This window comes from Rhea americana, unplaced genomic scaffold (genome assembly GCF_003343005.1).
Source record: "Rhea americana isolate MKP2758 unplaced genomic scaffold, rheAme1 scaffold_15, whole genome shotgun sequence".
In the NCBI taxonomy this organism is placed as follows: domain Eukaryota; kingdom Metazoa; phylum Chordata; class Aves; order Rheiformes; family Rheidae; genus Rhea; species Rhea americana.
In genome coordinates, this window is record NW_028185594.1 from 2764723 (window position 1) to 2783276 (window position 18554).

Below are 18554 nucleotides of genomic sequence, written 5' to 3' on the forward strand. Positions count from 1 at the left end.
TAAGGCATTTCTGGGAGTGGAACAGTAAGCACAGGATTAGCTGTGATTCATTATCTCAGGATGAAGTGCTTTTTTTAATCCTGTGGACAAAAGATAATTTGTCTTCTTATGTATCTTCTTATGAATAAGTCATAAACAAAGATGTTGTATCTAATTTCTTTGGGGTATCTTTTCTAATGTAATTGCAGGCGTATCCTTAGCACAGTTGAAAAGAGCAGACAGAAGTATAAGCCAGCTTCCCTCACRGTTGAATTTGTCCCTTTCTTTTACCGTGAGTATTATTGTTGGTATATTTGAAAATCATTATTTTTGCAGTAATGAACTCACTGATTTCAAGTTCCATTCCACTAAGAATGTCTGATAAATAGAAAAGCCTCTTGCTTTCTTTTGTGGCTGAATGGATTGCTTTATTTGCTTGGTTTGGCTTTGTATATTAAAATTTGGCTTTGAGTATCACYGTTTTGCCCCTTATTTGTGGTATTTTGGTCTTTGAAAGTCTGGGGTTTTTTTGTTGATTGGTTTCTTTGTTGTTTTTTCCCTGAGACTCTTTTTTCAGTGCCTACTGTGACTTACTAGAGTTGGTTCTGTGAATGGCCATTTTTTTTTTCTGGTGCATATAGCAATTACACACAAGATCCTTGTAGCAAACGTATTGATAACTGTGCATGCATTTCTGTCTCTAAATATGATTTGACAACTGGAAACAAGGAAACTCAGTACCGTATGGTGAGCCAATGCTCCTTGGACCATAATTTGGGAAACTGCTCTATTTAGTCATTAAAATGACAGAACATAAAGTGTTAAATCATTAAAGTATTGTGACTGCTGCTTTGGAGTTCATGCACTGTTACCGTTGCAGATTGGCTGAGTGGAAAAGGAGGACTTGTGTGGCCATATTCTGTACTTATATCTAGCTTAGATAACAGCCTTTTAAGGCCCTGGTATGCAGAGACTTGTGTGACAGTGTCTTCTGCATACTGTGCATAGACACTGGAGTATCCTCTGGAAGATTGGAGTATCCTTAATGTRTAAACATACGTAAGCTAAAATACTCTTAGCATCATATGAAAAAATATACATTTACTGATGGGTAAGTGTTCTTCCTATTAATGAGTGAGGTTTCCTTTTTGCTTCTGTGGCAGAGACTTCTTAGGCCCAAATCCACCAGGAAAAACTCTGGCAGAATCTATGTCTGAGTTCACTGTGACTTCATGCACTTAGTCTGATAGCTAAGAGAGAGTTTTCCTTCTTTAAAAGCACGCATTTGTGATGCTTAAGGTTTATTTCTGTGTATATCAAGAACTTCTTACAGGACAGATCAGCTGAGGAAAAGCATAATTGGGTATAGGTTTCTAGGATTTAACTTTGGGAGGTAGGCACCTAATATCTTGCTGTTCAAGCTTTTAATTCTTATTTGCTGTAAAAGAGGCTTGCTAATACAGTTATGTGATCCTTCAGAGTTCCAGCTGATACTGATGAAAGAATACTCATTCTCATGTAAGTTGTATTAGATCATCAAACAAAATATCCTAGGAGAGGGCATTTTAGCATTTGTGTTCTGCACAATTTAAATTCAGAGGTGTGCCTGTTAAGGGTTTTATTTCTAAATACTGGCAATGTTTTTAAGTGTTGGTCAGGCATAGTTAATTTCTGCTTTCTATGCGTTTCTCTTGTATGTTTTCTCCTATGAACTTGCAAAAAGGTATTTTATAGAATAGCATTTATTTATTTAAAAAATGTGCACACACCCTGATATTTGCCCATGAGACTAAGCTGTGCTGACTTTCTCCTCGGTTAGTCTCGGCTCTCAGAGTGGTTGCATCCATGTTGAGAATGGTGCTAAAGATCTGTAACTGGGACTTGACCGTATGTTTAAGAGCTGTGCCAAACTGGAAAAAATGTTTCCTTGCATGGGATTGGGGGATGGAATGGGTTGTCCTGTTACCCTGTTCCTGAACTACCACTAACCTTCCCTGAATAGAAGAGAATGTTTCCTTGCTTCCTGTGCAGGGCAGTTGATGGTTAAGTGACTGATAGAATTAGCTCCTGTTGCTTTTTCTGCAAGGCTAAGATTAATAATCTCCATATGAGTTGTGATTKATTTAGCCTGGTTAACTGGAGAACAAATAGGAATTTCAAGAAGGGTAATACAAAGAAAATAAGGTTATCTGAAAGTATTGCCACTCTTGGAGAAACTTTGTATAAGTAAAAATAATACCCTGTGGTGAGGGCATGGAGAGTGCAGGCTGCCCCTGCCAGTTATGCTGATCTGGTGGCTAGCTGTTCAGGGAACTGAGCGAACAAAACATTACTTCTGAGGAGGAATTACAGAGGGAAAGGTGGCACGTCCGGTTGTTTTTCTGCCAGCCCTGCTGAGCACCCTGTGGTTCACTCCTGTTTCAGCTGATGCCAAGGCAATGGAGGCAGCGGGGCATTGGCTGCAAAGGTAGGGTGAGAAGGAAATCAACCTTGTCTACAGCTAGCTGCTAACTCAGCTTGGCTTCAGTGTCAGATATCATCTGAAGAGATAATGTAGAATTAAAATTAAAAAGGAAGATTTTACTGCTAGCATGGTGGTAGTAATGAATTTGGTTTCTGTGAGTTTGTGCCTTCTATCCTCTACTATGGCAAACCTAACTTTCCACCTGTTTGTTGTGATGCCCTTCTCTGCGTAGACAAATAGACCAGTAGCCCAAAAGGACAGACAGTTGAGGTCAGTAAAATGCCATTGCCTTTGTGCCAGAGCACTGGAAACCCACTCGAATGGCTGCTATTGAGGAGTGCTGTCCACAGGAGCTCTCCTCCCCACTTGCTACCCCTGCATAACCCTCTGGTTCCTCCTAAATCCCTTAGCTATCATATACTGTGACTGAGCTACGGGCATGTGAATTGATTGGCAGATTTGCTGGTTTACCAACTGGCAGAAGAAACAGGACAAAAAACTGTTGTGCTTATGCTTTAGGCTTTCCTGCCATGGCAGCACTAATTTGAGTTTTTTCTCTCCACCCACCTAATGACTTTTTTCCCACTGTCTGCTGAGTACTGCACTACTGAATTTATCTGAAGCTTCCCAAAAGGTTCAGAGCTGTAAGTCAAGAGAGTGTTTGGACCAGTGGACTAACACTGTGATCATTTAGGCTTTTTTTCTCTTTGAAGTTTTTCTTATTTTAATGACTATAAAATTTTTTATAAAATAATGTGTATATATATGTATTTATATATATTTTTATAAAATTTTATAAAATATTTTAATGACTATAAAAAGTCTCAAAAAAAGCCCCACAAGTGATTAACAGTCCTAGCCTATAACATTACTGGGAGTTTTTTTCAATTGTTATTACAAGTAAAATAATACTTTGTGGTTTCAGTTGCAGCTAACTTGCTATAGCAGTAACTGTAGACTCAAGAATATCAACAATATCTGTGTTAATATCTATTACTAAGAAGAGTTTCAGAGGCTGTTTATAAGTAATTTACTTCAGAGATGACACAAGAAGAGATGTGGAATAATTATTTTTAAAGAGCCTATGCTGGAAAAGCTACAGACCTGCACAGACTTCCCAGGAAGGTTTAGTTTGGGAGCAAGTTCAGGCACTGTTTTTCTTGACAATATGCACTGGGTATAGCATGAGCCTTTCTGTGCCATAGCTGCTTCTAACCTTTTGTCATGTCTGTTAAGTCTACAGCTTGCATGTTAGCATGTTCTTATATTTTTTTTAATAGTGTGAACCAAATGGAATAATTTTACATTATGGATCAGGTTGATTGCTGCATCTCTGTAGTTTTGTCAGCTTGCAGGAAACTTGTTTTATGGAAGATTGAGTTTTGGCCCTGTGAATTCCTGATAAACATAGTATTGTTATGTTACTTTTTGATAACACTGGGACTGATGTTTTTAAATGAAGTTTTTGTAATTGTGTTTGTGGTTCAGCTTATGTAAAAGAAGATAGAGATTATGTAGTTGAAATTTTGTTTAAAACTTGTATGGTGGTAAGGAATACTGGAACTTATTTTTAATTGTTTAAGCTATTTTTTAGAGGAAAACTTTGTGCAATTTCCATGACCAAAATAAAGAATGCTGCTACTTTTTCGTTATTTCAATCAGAATGTTTTCAAGAAAGTGAACATCTCAAGGAAAGCCTCAAATGTTGTTTGCTACATCTTTTTGGAGCTATTGTGGCTGGTGGTCAGGTAAGGATGTTCTAAATTCTGTTCAGCTTCTGAAACATCCACCTTTGTTCACTATTTAAGATATGCAACTTACAGGTTATGTGAAATGCATAAATGAGAGACTTATTGCTGAATATAGACAAGTTGTTTGTTTGGCTTGAAGTTTGGGGCCATTCTGTGCAGTAGTATCTAAATGCTAAAAGCTAGGTCAAACGGCAGTGGAAAACTGCTGTCTACAATGAAAATATTCATGTGAACTTAGTCATGTTTTCACATCATAAGAAATGTGAATGTGCTTACATTTCCACCTGCAAAGACCCAAGTTTTATATCAACACTTGAAATATATCTAGCTTCTCAATGTGGGGAGTAAGTTATATCACTGGGAGGCACAGGGTCTTTGTGGCTGGAAGTAATTTGACATCTTTGAAAGAATGTGAAGAAAAGGGCATCTCTGAAAGATGCTAATTCTTATTCAGTAAAGCCAGCATCCAGTCTGGCTGGCTTTTGCAATGTTCCACTTAATCTGGTTGCAAGTAGATGTTATTTCTGACAATTCAGAAGAGTGATTTTTACAGTGCTGTCAGTGAGCAGCAAGGGTAGGTGCAGCTCTGCAAGGGAGAGCAAGCAGGAGGTCAAACATGACAACTTGACAGGCAGAGGTGGTGAGCTGCACTGACAAGAGGTGCAGCCTCACCATACCTGAACAAGGTGAGCAGAGCAGGTATGGTGACAGAAGCCAGGATCACCTGGTCCGAATGACTGGGCAAGCCCATAGAGACAAAGCCTGAGACCATGGCAGGAGGTCCAGTTGGGACATCAGGGTCAAGATTCAGTCTAGTGAAGGTGACCAGAGTCAACCAAGAGTCCAGTGGTTGCAAGGCACATCATATGGTGATGAGGCAGGTCCAAGGTCAAGCCAGGCTGTCAAATATGTGAGTCAGGATCAAGAGGGTACATGGCCAGGCATGGGCATGGCTGCAGCATGGCTCAGACACAGACCAAGGGTGGGAGAGACAGCTTAAATGCAGCTCCCAAGAGCAGGGAGCACTTACTGAGGCTTCTYGCAGCTCTTCAAAGCTGAACACCTGTACCTGATTGACGGTGGCTGGGAGCCCGGACAGCCAAACCGCCCCCCGAGACAGGGAGGGTGGGGGAAATGTACTTAGGGCTGTGACAAACGTTTGCTATAGATTTTTTTTTTTTTTTTTTTTTTTTTTTTTTTTAAGTTTGAAGTATTATGAGTCTGGCTATGTGGAAGGAGGGATTGTAAAAGAAATCTCAAGTGAAGATTTACTTAGAACTGGCAGAGTTTACTGAGGCAGCCTTATAATAAATATCACTTAAATAAAAGTTATAACATCCATTTATATGTTACATTAGTTTTATAAAGCATTCTCTTAGAAAAGGAAAGCCTAATTAAGTGAATAAAATGAGCAGCGTTTCATCTGTAACAATCAATATAATTCAAGTAGAAGGTTTAGTAGCTGTTTAATGATTACTGTGCATTAGCTGGGACAGATAAAATAGTGTATCTTGCATGATTTGGATGAATCAAAAGTTGTTGGTTTGAAGAGGTTTTCTTGTTTTGTTTTTTACTTAATCATTTTCTTCCCCGCGGATTCTAGAGGAATGCTCTTCAAGCAGTATCTCCTGCCACCATGGAAGTCTTGATGCGTGTTTTAGCAGACTGTGACAACTGGGATGACAGGAATCCAGAGGAAGTGAGCAGGAAGGCAGAGCTGACTCTGAAGTGCCTGACAGAAGTTGTCCATATTCTTCTCACCAGCAGTTCTGACCAGCGGCAAGTGGAGACTAGTACAATATTGGAGAACTATTTCAAGTTGCTTAATTCAGACCATTCAGCCTTACCTAATGCAAGGCGTTGTAGGCAGTGGGAGAAGAAGTTCATAGCATTGCAGGTCCAAATGTTGAGTGAGTATCCAACTGTACAGTTCCTTTAAGCTCTTGGTAGTAACTCAGAAACAAGCAACAATTGAATCACGTTAGTGATTCAACAGTGTTTTCCAAATGTTCTTTGCTATCCAAGYGAAAAATTTTAAACATTTCTCATTGACATTACTTCAAACGTTCTTGTCTAATGATTCACTACAAAAAACAAAAGGAAGCATTTAACCAGTCTGTCAAGGTTCAAGGACTGCATAGGAAGAAGTAACAAATCTAGCACCTCTTCAGTCTCTTTTTTTAAAAACAAGCAAACAAAAAAATGCCACTCATGAATATCTTGATAATTGCAGGATAAGAAGGTTTTGTAAAAAGATAGCACCTGGTGACTATTTTGTGATTTGTTCACTTTGCAGATGGCATTACTGTAAACTTTGGCCAAAGATGATGGTTTTAACCTTAGATCCTAAGTCACTGGATAAGCGGTCAGGATTTGACGTTTCCTCTTCTCCTCTCCTGCTTTCTCCCCTGAACTTTGATGTTTAGAATGGCAAAATAACTTCATTTCCTTTCCCAAACCTCCAATAAAACTGGAGAGAAGTACTGAGGTGATAGATAGAGAGAGAGAGAGAAAAAAAAAAAAAAAACAACTTAAAATATAAGGCTGCTGTAGGATGCAAAAACATCACTTGATGAGGAAGCAAGTGAAAAAGCATGCTGCTTATGTAGGTGCAAAAGGCAATGACCTTTTTTTTTTTTTAAAAAAAAAAAAAGCCACAGAGTAGTCAAAGATACTTGRTTGCTGAATTTTTCTCCAGATATAGTATGCTACATAATAATTTGCATCAAAATATTCAGCTTCAGTGCTAGTGCTCTGTGCTAAATTGCACATCACTTCTGATTGAAAGTTCTAGAGTTTGTAGTTTGTGCTATTTTTTCCCATGTTTGCTATGTACTATTTTTAAAATTCTTTTCAAAATGTAATATTAAGAAAGACACATGATGGGTTTGCAAAGTGTTTTGTCTCTGATGCCAGTTCTGTTTTGATTTTTGTAGACACCATCACAGGCATGTTAGACTGCACAGATAGGCCTGTTCTGCAAGCGATTTTCCTTAACAGTAACTGCTTTGAGCATCTCATTCGACTGCTACAGAACTGCAAGGTAAGATTTCCTTTATCAGCATATCTTTAACAAAAGTTTATCCTCTTTGCAGTAGTGCAGGTATAATAACCTTTTCTACATTAGATTCCATTTGATAGTGCCAATGTGCAGGAAGTAAAACTCTGGCTTAGTTAGAGACGCTAACGCCATCAAAGATCCAGAAGGTGTGAACTGGTCACGTTTTTTTCTAATGAAGTAGAAGTGTTTCTCGTCATCTTTGTGATAAGGTGATGAATGTACACTCTGAGACTTCTGAGCAAAATACCTTTATAGTCACTGTTTTGTCCCTAAGACTTAAGGTGATTATAGGAATCACCCCACCTTCTTCCCCTCCTTTTCTTTTTTTCTGTATTTTTTCTATAAATATGCTGTTGCTGGATTGCTGGCAAGTCACTTAAAACTGTAGCCAAGTGGAAACCTGAATTCTACTTTCAGAGACTTATTTTTTTCAATTGAAAAAAAATCTTTTAAGTATTTCAAAATATTTGATGGCAAGTCCTGTGTAGCTAATGTAAAAAATGAGCCCTGGCTGTTGCAAATGCACTTCTTGAAYTGTTCTTCTCCTTCTAGGTAGGATATAGCATTCACATAAATGTACATAGGCAGTCTATTTTCCTCTCAGTCCCAGATGGTCATAATTTGTAAGCTAATGCCTTGTAGCTTTGTAAACTTTGTGCTTTCCCATCAAAAAAAAATATAGATAAGGTGTAACTCTCGGAATATTATATTTGTTTGTGTCGTGTTGGTGGCGTGGTTATGTTGAGTCCTACTAGTACTGGATAATTTAATGCTAGCTACAGTATTAAATTTGAATCAAATCACTTTAGAACATATTTCAATGCAATAATATGTTAAAAATGCATGTGTTTGGATCATAGAATCAGTAAGGTTGGACGGGACCTCTGGAGATCATCTAGTCCWACCTCCCTGCTCAAGCAGGGTCACCTAGAGCATGTCAGACAGGGTTGCATCCAGGCAGGCCTTGAAGATCTCCAGAGAAGGAGACTCCACAACCTCTCTGGGCAACCTGCTCCAGTGCCCTGTCACTCTGACAGTGAAGAAATTCCYCCTCACGCTCAGGGGGAACTTCCTGTGCTTCAGTTTTTGCCCGTTGCCTCTTGTCCTGTCACACGGGACAACTGAAAAGAGTTTGTCCCTGTCCCCCTGACACCCTCCCTTCAGGTACTTAGACACCTTGATAAGATCCCCCCCTCAATTATGACTTAATTGTAGTTATAATCAATGGCAGAATGCTAGTTTAAAGTGTTTTGAATAGTGTTTGGTTTTTTTTAATCTTATGTTGAAAATACCTTACACTTGGCTTTACCATTCTACTTCTGTTTGGGAAACTGTGYCTGTTTTGGTACTGACCTTATATAAGAAACTTCTTTTCTTAAAACATCAAGTAATGAGATGTTTACCTGCTCATGACTTTGCTTCTGCTGTCATTTAAATAAATGGGATTTAGAACTAAAGAAAGCAGCAGCACTTACTCTCTTACAGCTTCTTCTCTTCATTTTTACTCTGCCTGTATTTCATAATGATGTTGTAAGATATGATCTTCTGAGTGTGGGGTGTTATTTTTTTGTTTTGTTTAGTGAGATATTTTTGTCTCACATTATTTTCTTGATGCRGTATCAATGCTGCTGGTTTGCTGCATAGTGTTTTTTAACATTTTTTGGTCAAAATATCCCCAAGGATGGCTGGAGGGGACGTTTATGTTTGTATTTTAGCTTGTCAGTATACTATAGCTTCTTTCCTTTGAAAGCCATTGCAGAGATGAATATGCCCATGGAATTAAGATTTCTGAGTAGCCATGGGGAGTGGTTCCTATTTCCGAATCTCTTCTTCCTTACCTGTGAAAATCTTTCTTGCTGCTGGATTCACCAGCAAGCTCTTTAAAGTTCTGCAGCACCACAGATACCAGGAGAGTCCAAACATCCTCCGTCTGAAACTTGGGAAGCTACTGGATCTTCAGCATATCTGGAGAGCAAGACTTTCATGGAAAGGAGGGATAAAGGAAAAACATACCATTTTTGCTATGGATATCCCAAAGTACTTGGGGTACTCAAGCGTGCTTCTGGTCATACTTTAAAATCATGTGCTATTTAGCAATCCTCTAAAACTTAAATCTTATTTTTGATGGTTTCAAGGCTTATGGACAAACTATACGGTAGGGTTTAGAAATCTGCACAAGAGCTTTTCAAAACTGCTCACTTAAGTCTTTGTAGTCTGAACGTTGCCTTCTGCTGTTAACATCCAAGAAGAGGGACTGTATTTTACAGGGGTTTGTTCTAGGCTAAGAACCATTTAGCTAGATGCTTTATAGGTCTTCTGTCTCCTCTATTGAACTCTTTTAGAGATCAGACTTTGAGCAAAGCACAGTTTCTTCCAGCAGTATTCCTGGTTAAGAAAACATGTTTCTGAGCAGTTTTTTAAGAAAGAATTAAAGCCATATGAACACTTTAAAATTTGTTTCTCCCCCCCCTTAGTACATACATTTCCAAAACTGAAGTAACTCCTCTGAAAAGTATGCTTTCCTTTTGCATGTCTGCCTTTGCTCCTGTTTGATGTTATTGCATCCAGTTATTGATGTTATAACATTGGGCTATATTGTAACTATTGTGCAGTATTAAGTGCAACSTGCCTTTCAAAATTACTTGAGTTTCTATGTATGTGCTTTTGCATATATGTAAGTCAAAGTAATATTTTGAATGTTGTCTTCTGTTTGCCCTTATTTATGGAAGGTAATTTCTTAGGTTGGCCAACTTCACAGACAACACCTAACAGAAAATGTAACAAAATATATGAGAAAAAACTGGCAAATGCTTAGTTTTTACCTACTGAAAGGGAATATTTCCCTTTTTTTGCAGGGACTTTTAAAGTGTGTTGATTAATACTTCTTTTTAACATCTCTTTAGCATATAATGCAGAAGAGGATAAATTTTTTTATCCTGATCAGATGGTATCTGAAGTATATACAAATAGACTGCAATAGAATATGAAGATACTTGAGTGAGCTTTAGGCTTGCAAATTCAAGTACTAGCTAGGAATCTGGCCACCACATGCAGGGCACTTTTAGTGTAGATGCAGCATAGGTGGTGTTTATGTTCAATTTAAAGTTATTTCCAACCTGTCAGACCACTAGGGTGATAGCACAGATATTTGACTTCTGTCTCCTGTGTTAAAGGCTGTGTGCCCCAGAAATTTTTCTGCTGTTGCTGTTCCAGATGTTCTGTCAAGGTGTCTTCAGCCTTCATTTAAGATTAAACATAAGTGGAAAACAGTGAGGCATCTGTATCCTCTTCTTTATTAATGCCTCACTGTTATCTTTTTTTGAGACCTCCTTGTCATGTTGCTTTTGTAAATGAAATCACAAATGCCAAGCCAGTGACCAGTACATTTTCTAAAAAGGTGTGTTTCTTTGTCTCAGCAATTACATAGGTTGATTTTATCCTGGAAAAGAAAAATGCATTTACTACATAGCAATAACATGATCTTCAGTATTGTAAGAGTTAACAGAAGTCTAATATTAATGAAGGGTTGTGTCTCACCAGTGTGAGAACTCAGTTTTAWGTGAAATGTAAATCCAAGGCAGCCTTCACAGATTTGGCTGCAGGTAACTATTTAATGCAATTTCCATTATTCTTGTCTCTGTTTCTAACAGCTGTTTTTAAATGCTAACAATAAAGTGGCAGACAAGAGTGAAAAAGACCTTGCCAACAAATTACTGACAGAAATGAATGAGGACCAGGTACCTACTTAACCTGTATTTTGCTTCACTCAAAGTCAAGACACAATGACAGGAAAATTGATTCCTGTGCTTCACCTTAACCATCCTCTTTAAACTTGTGCAGTAAGTTGAACTTGAGCTGTTGCACAAATCACTATTTCCTATCTGCGGGTTTTTTTATTAACAAAATGAGTTCAACTTCAGTTCTCTTTATCTGCTTCAAGCTCCACATATCTGCAATAGCCTGAGCCTCAGTTACACATCTTTTAACTTGAGGAAGGTGAAGTACATGAATGGAATCCAAATAAATTCTATCAATGTGGTGATTTTTTTCTTCTTTCTCTTTCCTCTTTTTTGCTTCTGTCTCAGCACTGTGGTGTTTGGATTCTGGGGCTTTGTCTGTGAATCTCTATGGTTGTATTTGGTATCTTGGTTCTTTGCTTGTCATTAAGAGCAGGTGTTCACAAAACAATGGACAGGCTGAATCTGGGAGGTGGGAATAATCTGTTGCTTTAATTTTATGGTAATACGAAAAGCATCAAATGCAAATTATTATATGTATTTTATATTAGAATGACCTTTTTGATTGAAAAGGTAATAAAGTGCTAAATTGTAACTGTGGTAATCTACAAATCATGATTCTAACTAATAGCTTTGGCCTTCTTAGAAGCTCAGTATGAGGATCTATATGCATGTTAACATTTCTTCRCTTTCAGCAGCCTTTTGATATTTGACGTTTCATTTTTAACATGTCCGATACATAGTATAGTATTTCAGGGATAGTGAAACAGACTACACTTATTTGCATAGTTCTACTCATTTGTTTTACTGATGGATGTAAGATAATGCTCCAGTGGTTTTCTCCTTAAAACCACCAGAAAAATAATCAGTATAAACAAGAATTAACTTGGGGGGGGGGGGACCAAAAGAAAACGGAGAAAGAAATGTTGATCATAAAGATGAGGATATGGGTGAAAAAGCCACCTTACTATGCTGGTGTGACTAATCTCTTAATTTGTGTGTGTGTGTTGCAGTGGTGTGTAGGGTTTGCATGGAAAAGAAAACACTTTACGTGAATTGCAGGTGTCCATCCAATTGTTCAGCAGCACCCACACACATGCTACCAGTGGTTGCTTAATTTGTTTTCCTCCCTCCCTCTTGAGGTTGTCCATTAGCTGCATGAAGAAAACCAGTTTGTCAGTCAGAACATCTGAAGTGCAATGTATCTTGTGAGTGCTTTTCTCCTCCTCTTGAATTATGTGGTTAGTTGCCTGTTACGTATTCTTTCTTGTAGATTGTGGTGTTATGAAACCCTTTTGGTGGGGAGCTGATTTTTGAAGCATGGTAATAAACTCTTTATTTTYGTCCCAACAGGAGGGCACAGTATAGCACTTGGAGCACAACTGTCTCTTTGTGTTTTGTGTAACATCTCTACTTGCTACTTTCAGGTGTTTCAGGGACATCTGGATTGCTTGGCAGTATCAACCATTCAAGCCCTCACAGCAGTAATGCACAAGTCTCCAGCTGCTAAGGTAACAGTATATATACAGAGGTCTCCTTGTGGTAGGCCTGTTGATCTTGCCTTCAATTAGCGTTTTAGTTGCAAAATCTTGAGGAAATTTGCTAATGAAAATTAGCAGCTTCTGGGCCCTCATTTTGTGCCAGAAAGGACAGCAGATGTGCTTCCTTATCCTTTTATTTTTAATGGCTAGACACTGAGCTATCTTTGATATAAAAAGATGGAAGATCAGAGAGTTCATAGTAGTTGGAAATTCTGTGAAGTGAACATCATTACTTGTTTCATGAGTATTTGGAGGAAATTAAAGGGTATTTGCAGAAGATAGCTTCAGGAAAGTGTTTGGTGTAATCTTACCATGGGTTAAAACTTACCTAGGATAGCGTTGCAGCCCATATTGGGGTCCAGTCCTTCCTTTGCAGTTATTCTTGAGGTTTGATAAATGGCTAGAGAAATGGTTAGTTTGTGAATCTGACTGGGAACTAAGGCCACAGAAAAATAGTGGGTTTATTCTTAGATTGTTGAGTTCATTAGTTTTGTCTTGTGGTTGAATGAGTCCCTGGTCTTGGCACAGGGAGAGGGGTGTGACTGTACTGTGGAGGCCAAGGGAAGGGGCAAATCATCTGCCTCAGCTGCTACTTGTCCTTAGAGCAGTCCAGTCTGTGTGAAATGACAGGGTAAATTAGGCTCCTCCAGAGTATAATTCAGAGTGCTTATTTCTTCACTGACTCTGGGGAGCCTGCAAAGAGCTATATAACAGGGACAGGGAGGGAGATTGATTGTAATTCATGAAGACTCAATCCTGTGCTTTCACTGCCACATACATGTATCTTTTCTCTTTTTGTTTTTACTTAAGCAACTATATCACTTTTGCTGATAGAGTCACCTATTAAAAGAAGTTGTAACTTTAGTACAGGATACACAGAGAAAAGTATTCCATCAAATGTGTTGGCTGTTTACCAACTAAAAATAAATAAGTTTTACTGTTTGTATTTGCTACTTGATTTTTTTTTTCATGAAAATAATTATTTCTCAGAAAAAAAAATCCTGCAATGCTCTTATAATTTGAGAAGTGTTTTAAGATGAGTGGTCTTTAATCAAGCTAGTCTAAAAATCTTTTTCTTTATCAGAATACTTCAGATTCTGAACCTAATCACTTCATGTCATGATATAGTTTGCATTAAAAAATAAAACTTAGTGTTTTGTTAGACTTAACATTTTGAATAGACTAAAGTAATTCGTATGAGAGAGGTTTGTATAGTTGATTATTAAAATAGAACTTTGATCTTTTGTTTGTATATCTGCCTGCAACAACAAGATTTCTTACTCATCTRCAGCACACTAGAAAAACCACAACGGGCATATTATCAAGCAGAGATTTCTAGCCCGTAGAATTGTTCTTGCATCCTGATTGTTTTATGTCTGAGAGAGACATGATATGTTAAATAAGAACCTCTTACAGTAGAAGAGCAATCTATGTCTGTTCCATTTGTTAATGAGACTGGAATTTTTATCCTCAGGAGGTCTTCAAGGAAAGAATTGGTTATGCACACATATATGAGGTACTGAAGTCGCTAGGTCAACCCTCACGGGAACTGCTGGAAGAACTCATGAATATGGTGAGATGTGCTTGCTTTTAATGCTGTTTAAAGTACTTGCATGTATTTGACACTATTTCCAATATATTTCATTATGTTTCACCTTTGAGTTTTCTGCTCTTTTCCAGGCTGTTGAAGGTGACCACATGGCTGTTGGGATACTGGGCATTAGTAATGTCCAGCCCTTATTACTGCTTATCCAGTGGCTTCCAGAACTAGAGTCACATGATCTGCAGATTTTCATCTCAAGTTGGTTGAGGCGAATCTGCTCTATTAACAGGCAGAGTCGAGCCACGTGTGTCAACGCGAACATGGTCATCCGTATCATTGAGACGTTAAATTCCCGCTCTGCGCTCCATAGCTCTTGTGCAGAGAATCTGATTGCCCTTCTGGGCTCTTTGGGGAGCCAGTCTATGGGCTCGGAAGAACTGCTCCGACTAATACAGCTCCTGAGGACTGAGGAACCAAAACGGGCTCACCCTTATGTCGTGCCAGTGATGCGAGCCATCCTAGCAATGGCCCGGAAGCAGGGCATGGCTAGTGCCTTGCAGTATTTTAACTTACACCATAGCATGGCAGGAATTGCTGTTCCATCGATTCATAAGTGGCCAGGCTCTGCATTTTCTTTCAATGCTTGGCTCTGCCTTGACCAGGACCAAGTGACCCCGAGCACAACTAGCAAAAATAGCAAGAGGAAGCAACTCTATAGGTATGCTTACCATAACTAGTTCAGCAGAACAAATCTAGGTCATTTCTTCCCCATGGCATATGGTACTCTGTGATATGTGATACTTATGCTGATCTTCATAGAACACAACTTATAGCATTTAGTTCAGTTTGTGGAAGCAAGCAGTTTCATCTGTCGCCAAGGCTAGGCAGTGTTACAGAATTAACTATGACATTTTTCTGTTACAATGCACATTGCAACTGTAGATAGGAAAGCATAACTCTAAATTGTGTTAATTTTAGGGTTGATCAAGGTATGTAGCTTAAACAATGCAAACCAGAACAGCCTTGCCACTGCTTCCTGCAAGGGTGATGGAGTCTTTTTTTCTGTATGAGGGAGCAATGGAAAGGATCTCTTTGTTATCTTAGATAGCCACCAACCTGGTCGATTCTTGATAACGTAGATAAGTGTGGTATAACCTTTTCTGGGCTCTAACATTCAGTAGCAAAAAAATGCAAAATGTGGGAGTAATGCTTGAAGACTCTCCCCATTCAATCCATTCTACTGCAGTGCAGTTTCAGGGGAAATGTTGGCAAGTGCAATTTGGATCAGAACAGAATAAATATTTTTCAAGGCCCCATATCTTAGAATGTTAYTTCTGTTTGTTAATAACCATAGTAACAGGTGGAGGCCCTTCAAGTTTCTTTAGCTCCTGCACGCATTTATAYGGCACAGCCTTGGTGAAGGGTGCCATCTACTGAACTACTACAGCACTGTTTCCAGAATTTCTGGCAGTGTTCACCATTGAAAGTCTTAAGTTAATATTTTAAGYACACAACTGAATTAAAATCATGACAAAAATGATCTGGTTACTATGCTGTATGGTATTTAATTGTAGAACAGCTTGCATCCACTAAGACTGTTTATTCATAGTATTCATGTGTGTGTATTAGGTATTTGATAGTGCAGCAAAATTATTCTGCTTGTAATAATGGTAGTTGAGGGAGTGCAGCAGTTTTTGGTAGTAATTCACAATTCATATACAACTTTTTGAATTCATATGCTTAAAAGGTTTCTCAGGGCAAATATGTTCTACCAGTTAGCTGTTTACATGTTATGCTGAGTGAAATGAGATGCATAACAATGACTGTTTATAAATCTTTGTTTTGCACTAAGGTTCTTGCTGATGAACAGACATGGAAAAAATAATTCCTTAAATGATGTCTACAGTCTCACTGTACAGTCTTAGATTTGTCAGTAAAATCAAAAATGCAAACCTTTTGCATTTTCTACAAGTTTCCTTTTGCTATTTGGGTTTTTAATATAAAATCTTTAGATAGAGGAATATGAAGTGAAACAGGAGATGCATGAATGGAGAAAACATAGGTAAATCCAGTAATGTCACCTAACTACATGCAACACTGGTAGTTTTATCAGGAGCTAAAGGGCACAGGTTAACTAATAGAAAGTAGCATAGGTTGCAGGGTAGTTGCTGCTTTATTACTACAACCTTATAGCTTCCAGAGATTGCTGTGGGCAGTGTTTTGTGGAGGAGCCAACTTAAGCCATATGGGTCAAACGGAAGTGTTGCTTGTTGGGACCAAAGCTATGTCTTCAGTTAAAAGATGACTGGCTGGAAGGTGCATTTGTGAGCTTTGTGTATCACCATTGACTTGTGTGGCCTGTCCCTGGTGCCTTCTTTGGGGCAGTTGTTCTTTGGACCAAAAGTAACAGCTGGAGAGCTCCACACTTGTGATATGTTTGACCAGCAGTGAGCAGCTTAAGTTGGTTCCCTTTAAGGAATGTACTTTTAGGTGGCTTTCAAAAGTTTTGGAGTGTGACCTTGATTGTATGTTGTTCTGTCTTCTCCTATAGCTTTTTTACAGGAAGTGGTATGGGTTTTGAAGCCTTCATTACATGCTCTGGGGTACTGGTGGTTGCGGTTTGCACAAAGAGAGAATATGCAACAGTGATGCTGCCTGACCATTGTTTTTGTGACTCTCTCTGGGTAAGGTTTGATGCTGAAAAGAACTTTAAGACAGAGTACTATTAGCTCAAGTCACAAATTATGTCAATGTATTTTTTATATGTAGTTATATACACAACATATTTATAAAATATTCTTATATAAAAATATATTTTTACATTAATATATACAGTAAAATATTCACTGTATATTATAGTTTATATATAACTAGTGGTTGATTGAGCTAAATTATGCCTATGCTATTAGGGCCACTGTTACGATAATATTGCTATAGCACTGTACCTAGATTTTTTAAAGTTAAATCATAATGAGTATAGATGGCTGTGGGGCTACATGAAAAAGTAAAATGTGTTGTGTTTCTGCCTTGCCCTTTTCTCTTCCTATCCTTAAGGACTGCTGTGCATTATGAAAGAGCTGTGTCTCTTTTCCTTCAAAAACCTATTTAAATGTAAAATAGAAGCAGCTGATAGAAGATTTTGGCTTCTTGCTGATGCTTTGGATTTGTTTTCTGAAGTGGTTTCTTACATAGTTTTCCCACCAGATTAGTAGTGCTGAAGCCAAGTATTTCCATACAATCATTTCCCTGCTTTTTAATAATGTGGTGACTTAATTATTTTGTTGCTATATTGCTTACCCAGCACAACATAACTATTGTTCACATGCCTGGAAAGAGGCCCTTTGGTCAGAGCCTTGTCTACATCTATGTCAATGGACAGCAGAAGATCTCTGCCCCACTTAGATTCCCTGCTATGAATGAAGTAAGTTCACCTTCTGTGTCGTACCACATAATGACAAGCTGTCACAGGGCAGTTGTACTTGCAGGAGGACTGCTGAATCAAATCAAGCAATAAAAGCAAAATACATATTGAGCTCTATTAAATTTGGAAATAGACTAACAGTTTCACGTAGTGTATTCCTAATAAGGTTCTGTCATCTTTGGACAGTGACTAGTATGTCACACTGGAGAATAAGTAAAGTAATAAACCATAAAGTAATTGCCTTGGTTATGTAGTGGGATTACTTGAGCATATTGACTTAATACATCATGAGTGGCCACTGCTGCTAGTAAGTACTGATGTGATAGTGCTCAATGAGGTATCTTTCCTCTCATTTCTGTACGTTTCCCCGGTATGCTGATCTTACATCCATCTTGTCTGTGGTCTGCTAGGTGAGCTGGTTAGAGAAACAGGGAGTAGCAGTTTATAAGGCAGCTAATCTGAACACATTTTGAATGTGCATAGTTAGCCTAAAAAACTCTCTCCAATACAATGACTGTATGTGGTGTGTTCTCTTTGCAAGCATTTTCTGTTCTTTTTGAAGCAAATCCATTTTAAACTAGGCTATGACACTGAACGTTTTTTCTCCTTTAAGTCTTAATTTTTGTTTGTTAAATATTTTGCGTATCTGTTGCAAGCACTTCAGTTGGACACTGTCACAATAAAGTCAGTATGACAGCTAAAGAATGACAAGTGAAAGTAAATTCTGTTCCAAGGTAATACTCAAGATGTTGGCCCATCTGTAGAATAACCTCTTTAGATACCAGATAGCTAAATGAAGGTCAGATAAGCTTCCCTTGAGTGCTGCTAATCAAGTGGAATTACTGGTATGAGAAGTATACACTAATATACATGCTGGGCTAGTATTTGGGAATATAATCCAGGAAAGGAATGTTCACTGGGGTATCTGCAAAACCATTCTTCATGGCTTTCCTCTTGACAGAGGTCACACAACTGTTGAGGTGACTAAATTGCTCCTGGTTGGAGAAAGGGCACTATTCAGTGTTGTGGAGAGCATATGTTTTTTTTTTTTTTTTTT

The 18554-nt window shown here is 38.3% G+C and overlaps 1 protein-coding gene across 1 annotated transcript in view; it reads left to right on the forward strand.

Annotated features, from left to right (window-relative positions):
• The window catches only part of NBEAL1 (neurobeachin like 1), a 91438-nt gene that overhangs the window by 27913 nt on the left and 44971 nt on the right, over positions 1-18554 (forward strand). The window contains exons 7-16 of the mRNA XM_085299352.1: positions 189-271; positions 4106-4191; positions 5798-6104; positions 7131-7237; positions 10906-10992; positions 12420-12503; positions 14008-14106; positions 14214-14794; positions 16628-16760; positions 17378-17497. Of these exons, the coding sequence (XP_085155478.1) occupies positions 189-271; positions 4106-4191; positions 5798-6104; positions 7131-7237; positions 10906-10992; positions 12420-12503; positions 14008-14106; positions 14214-14794; positions 16628-16760; positions 17378-17497 (1687 nt within the window). The remainder of the gene's footprint in view (positions 1-188; positions 272-4105; positions 4192-5797; positions 6105-7130; positions 7238-10905; positions 10993-12419; positions 12504-14007; positions 14107-14213; positions 14795-16627; positions 16761-17377; positions 17498-18554) is intronic.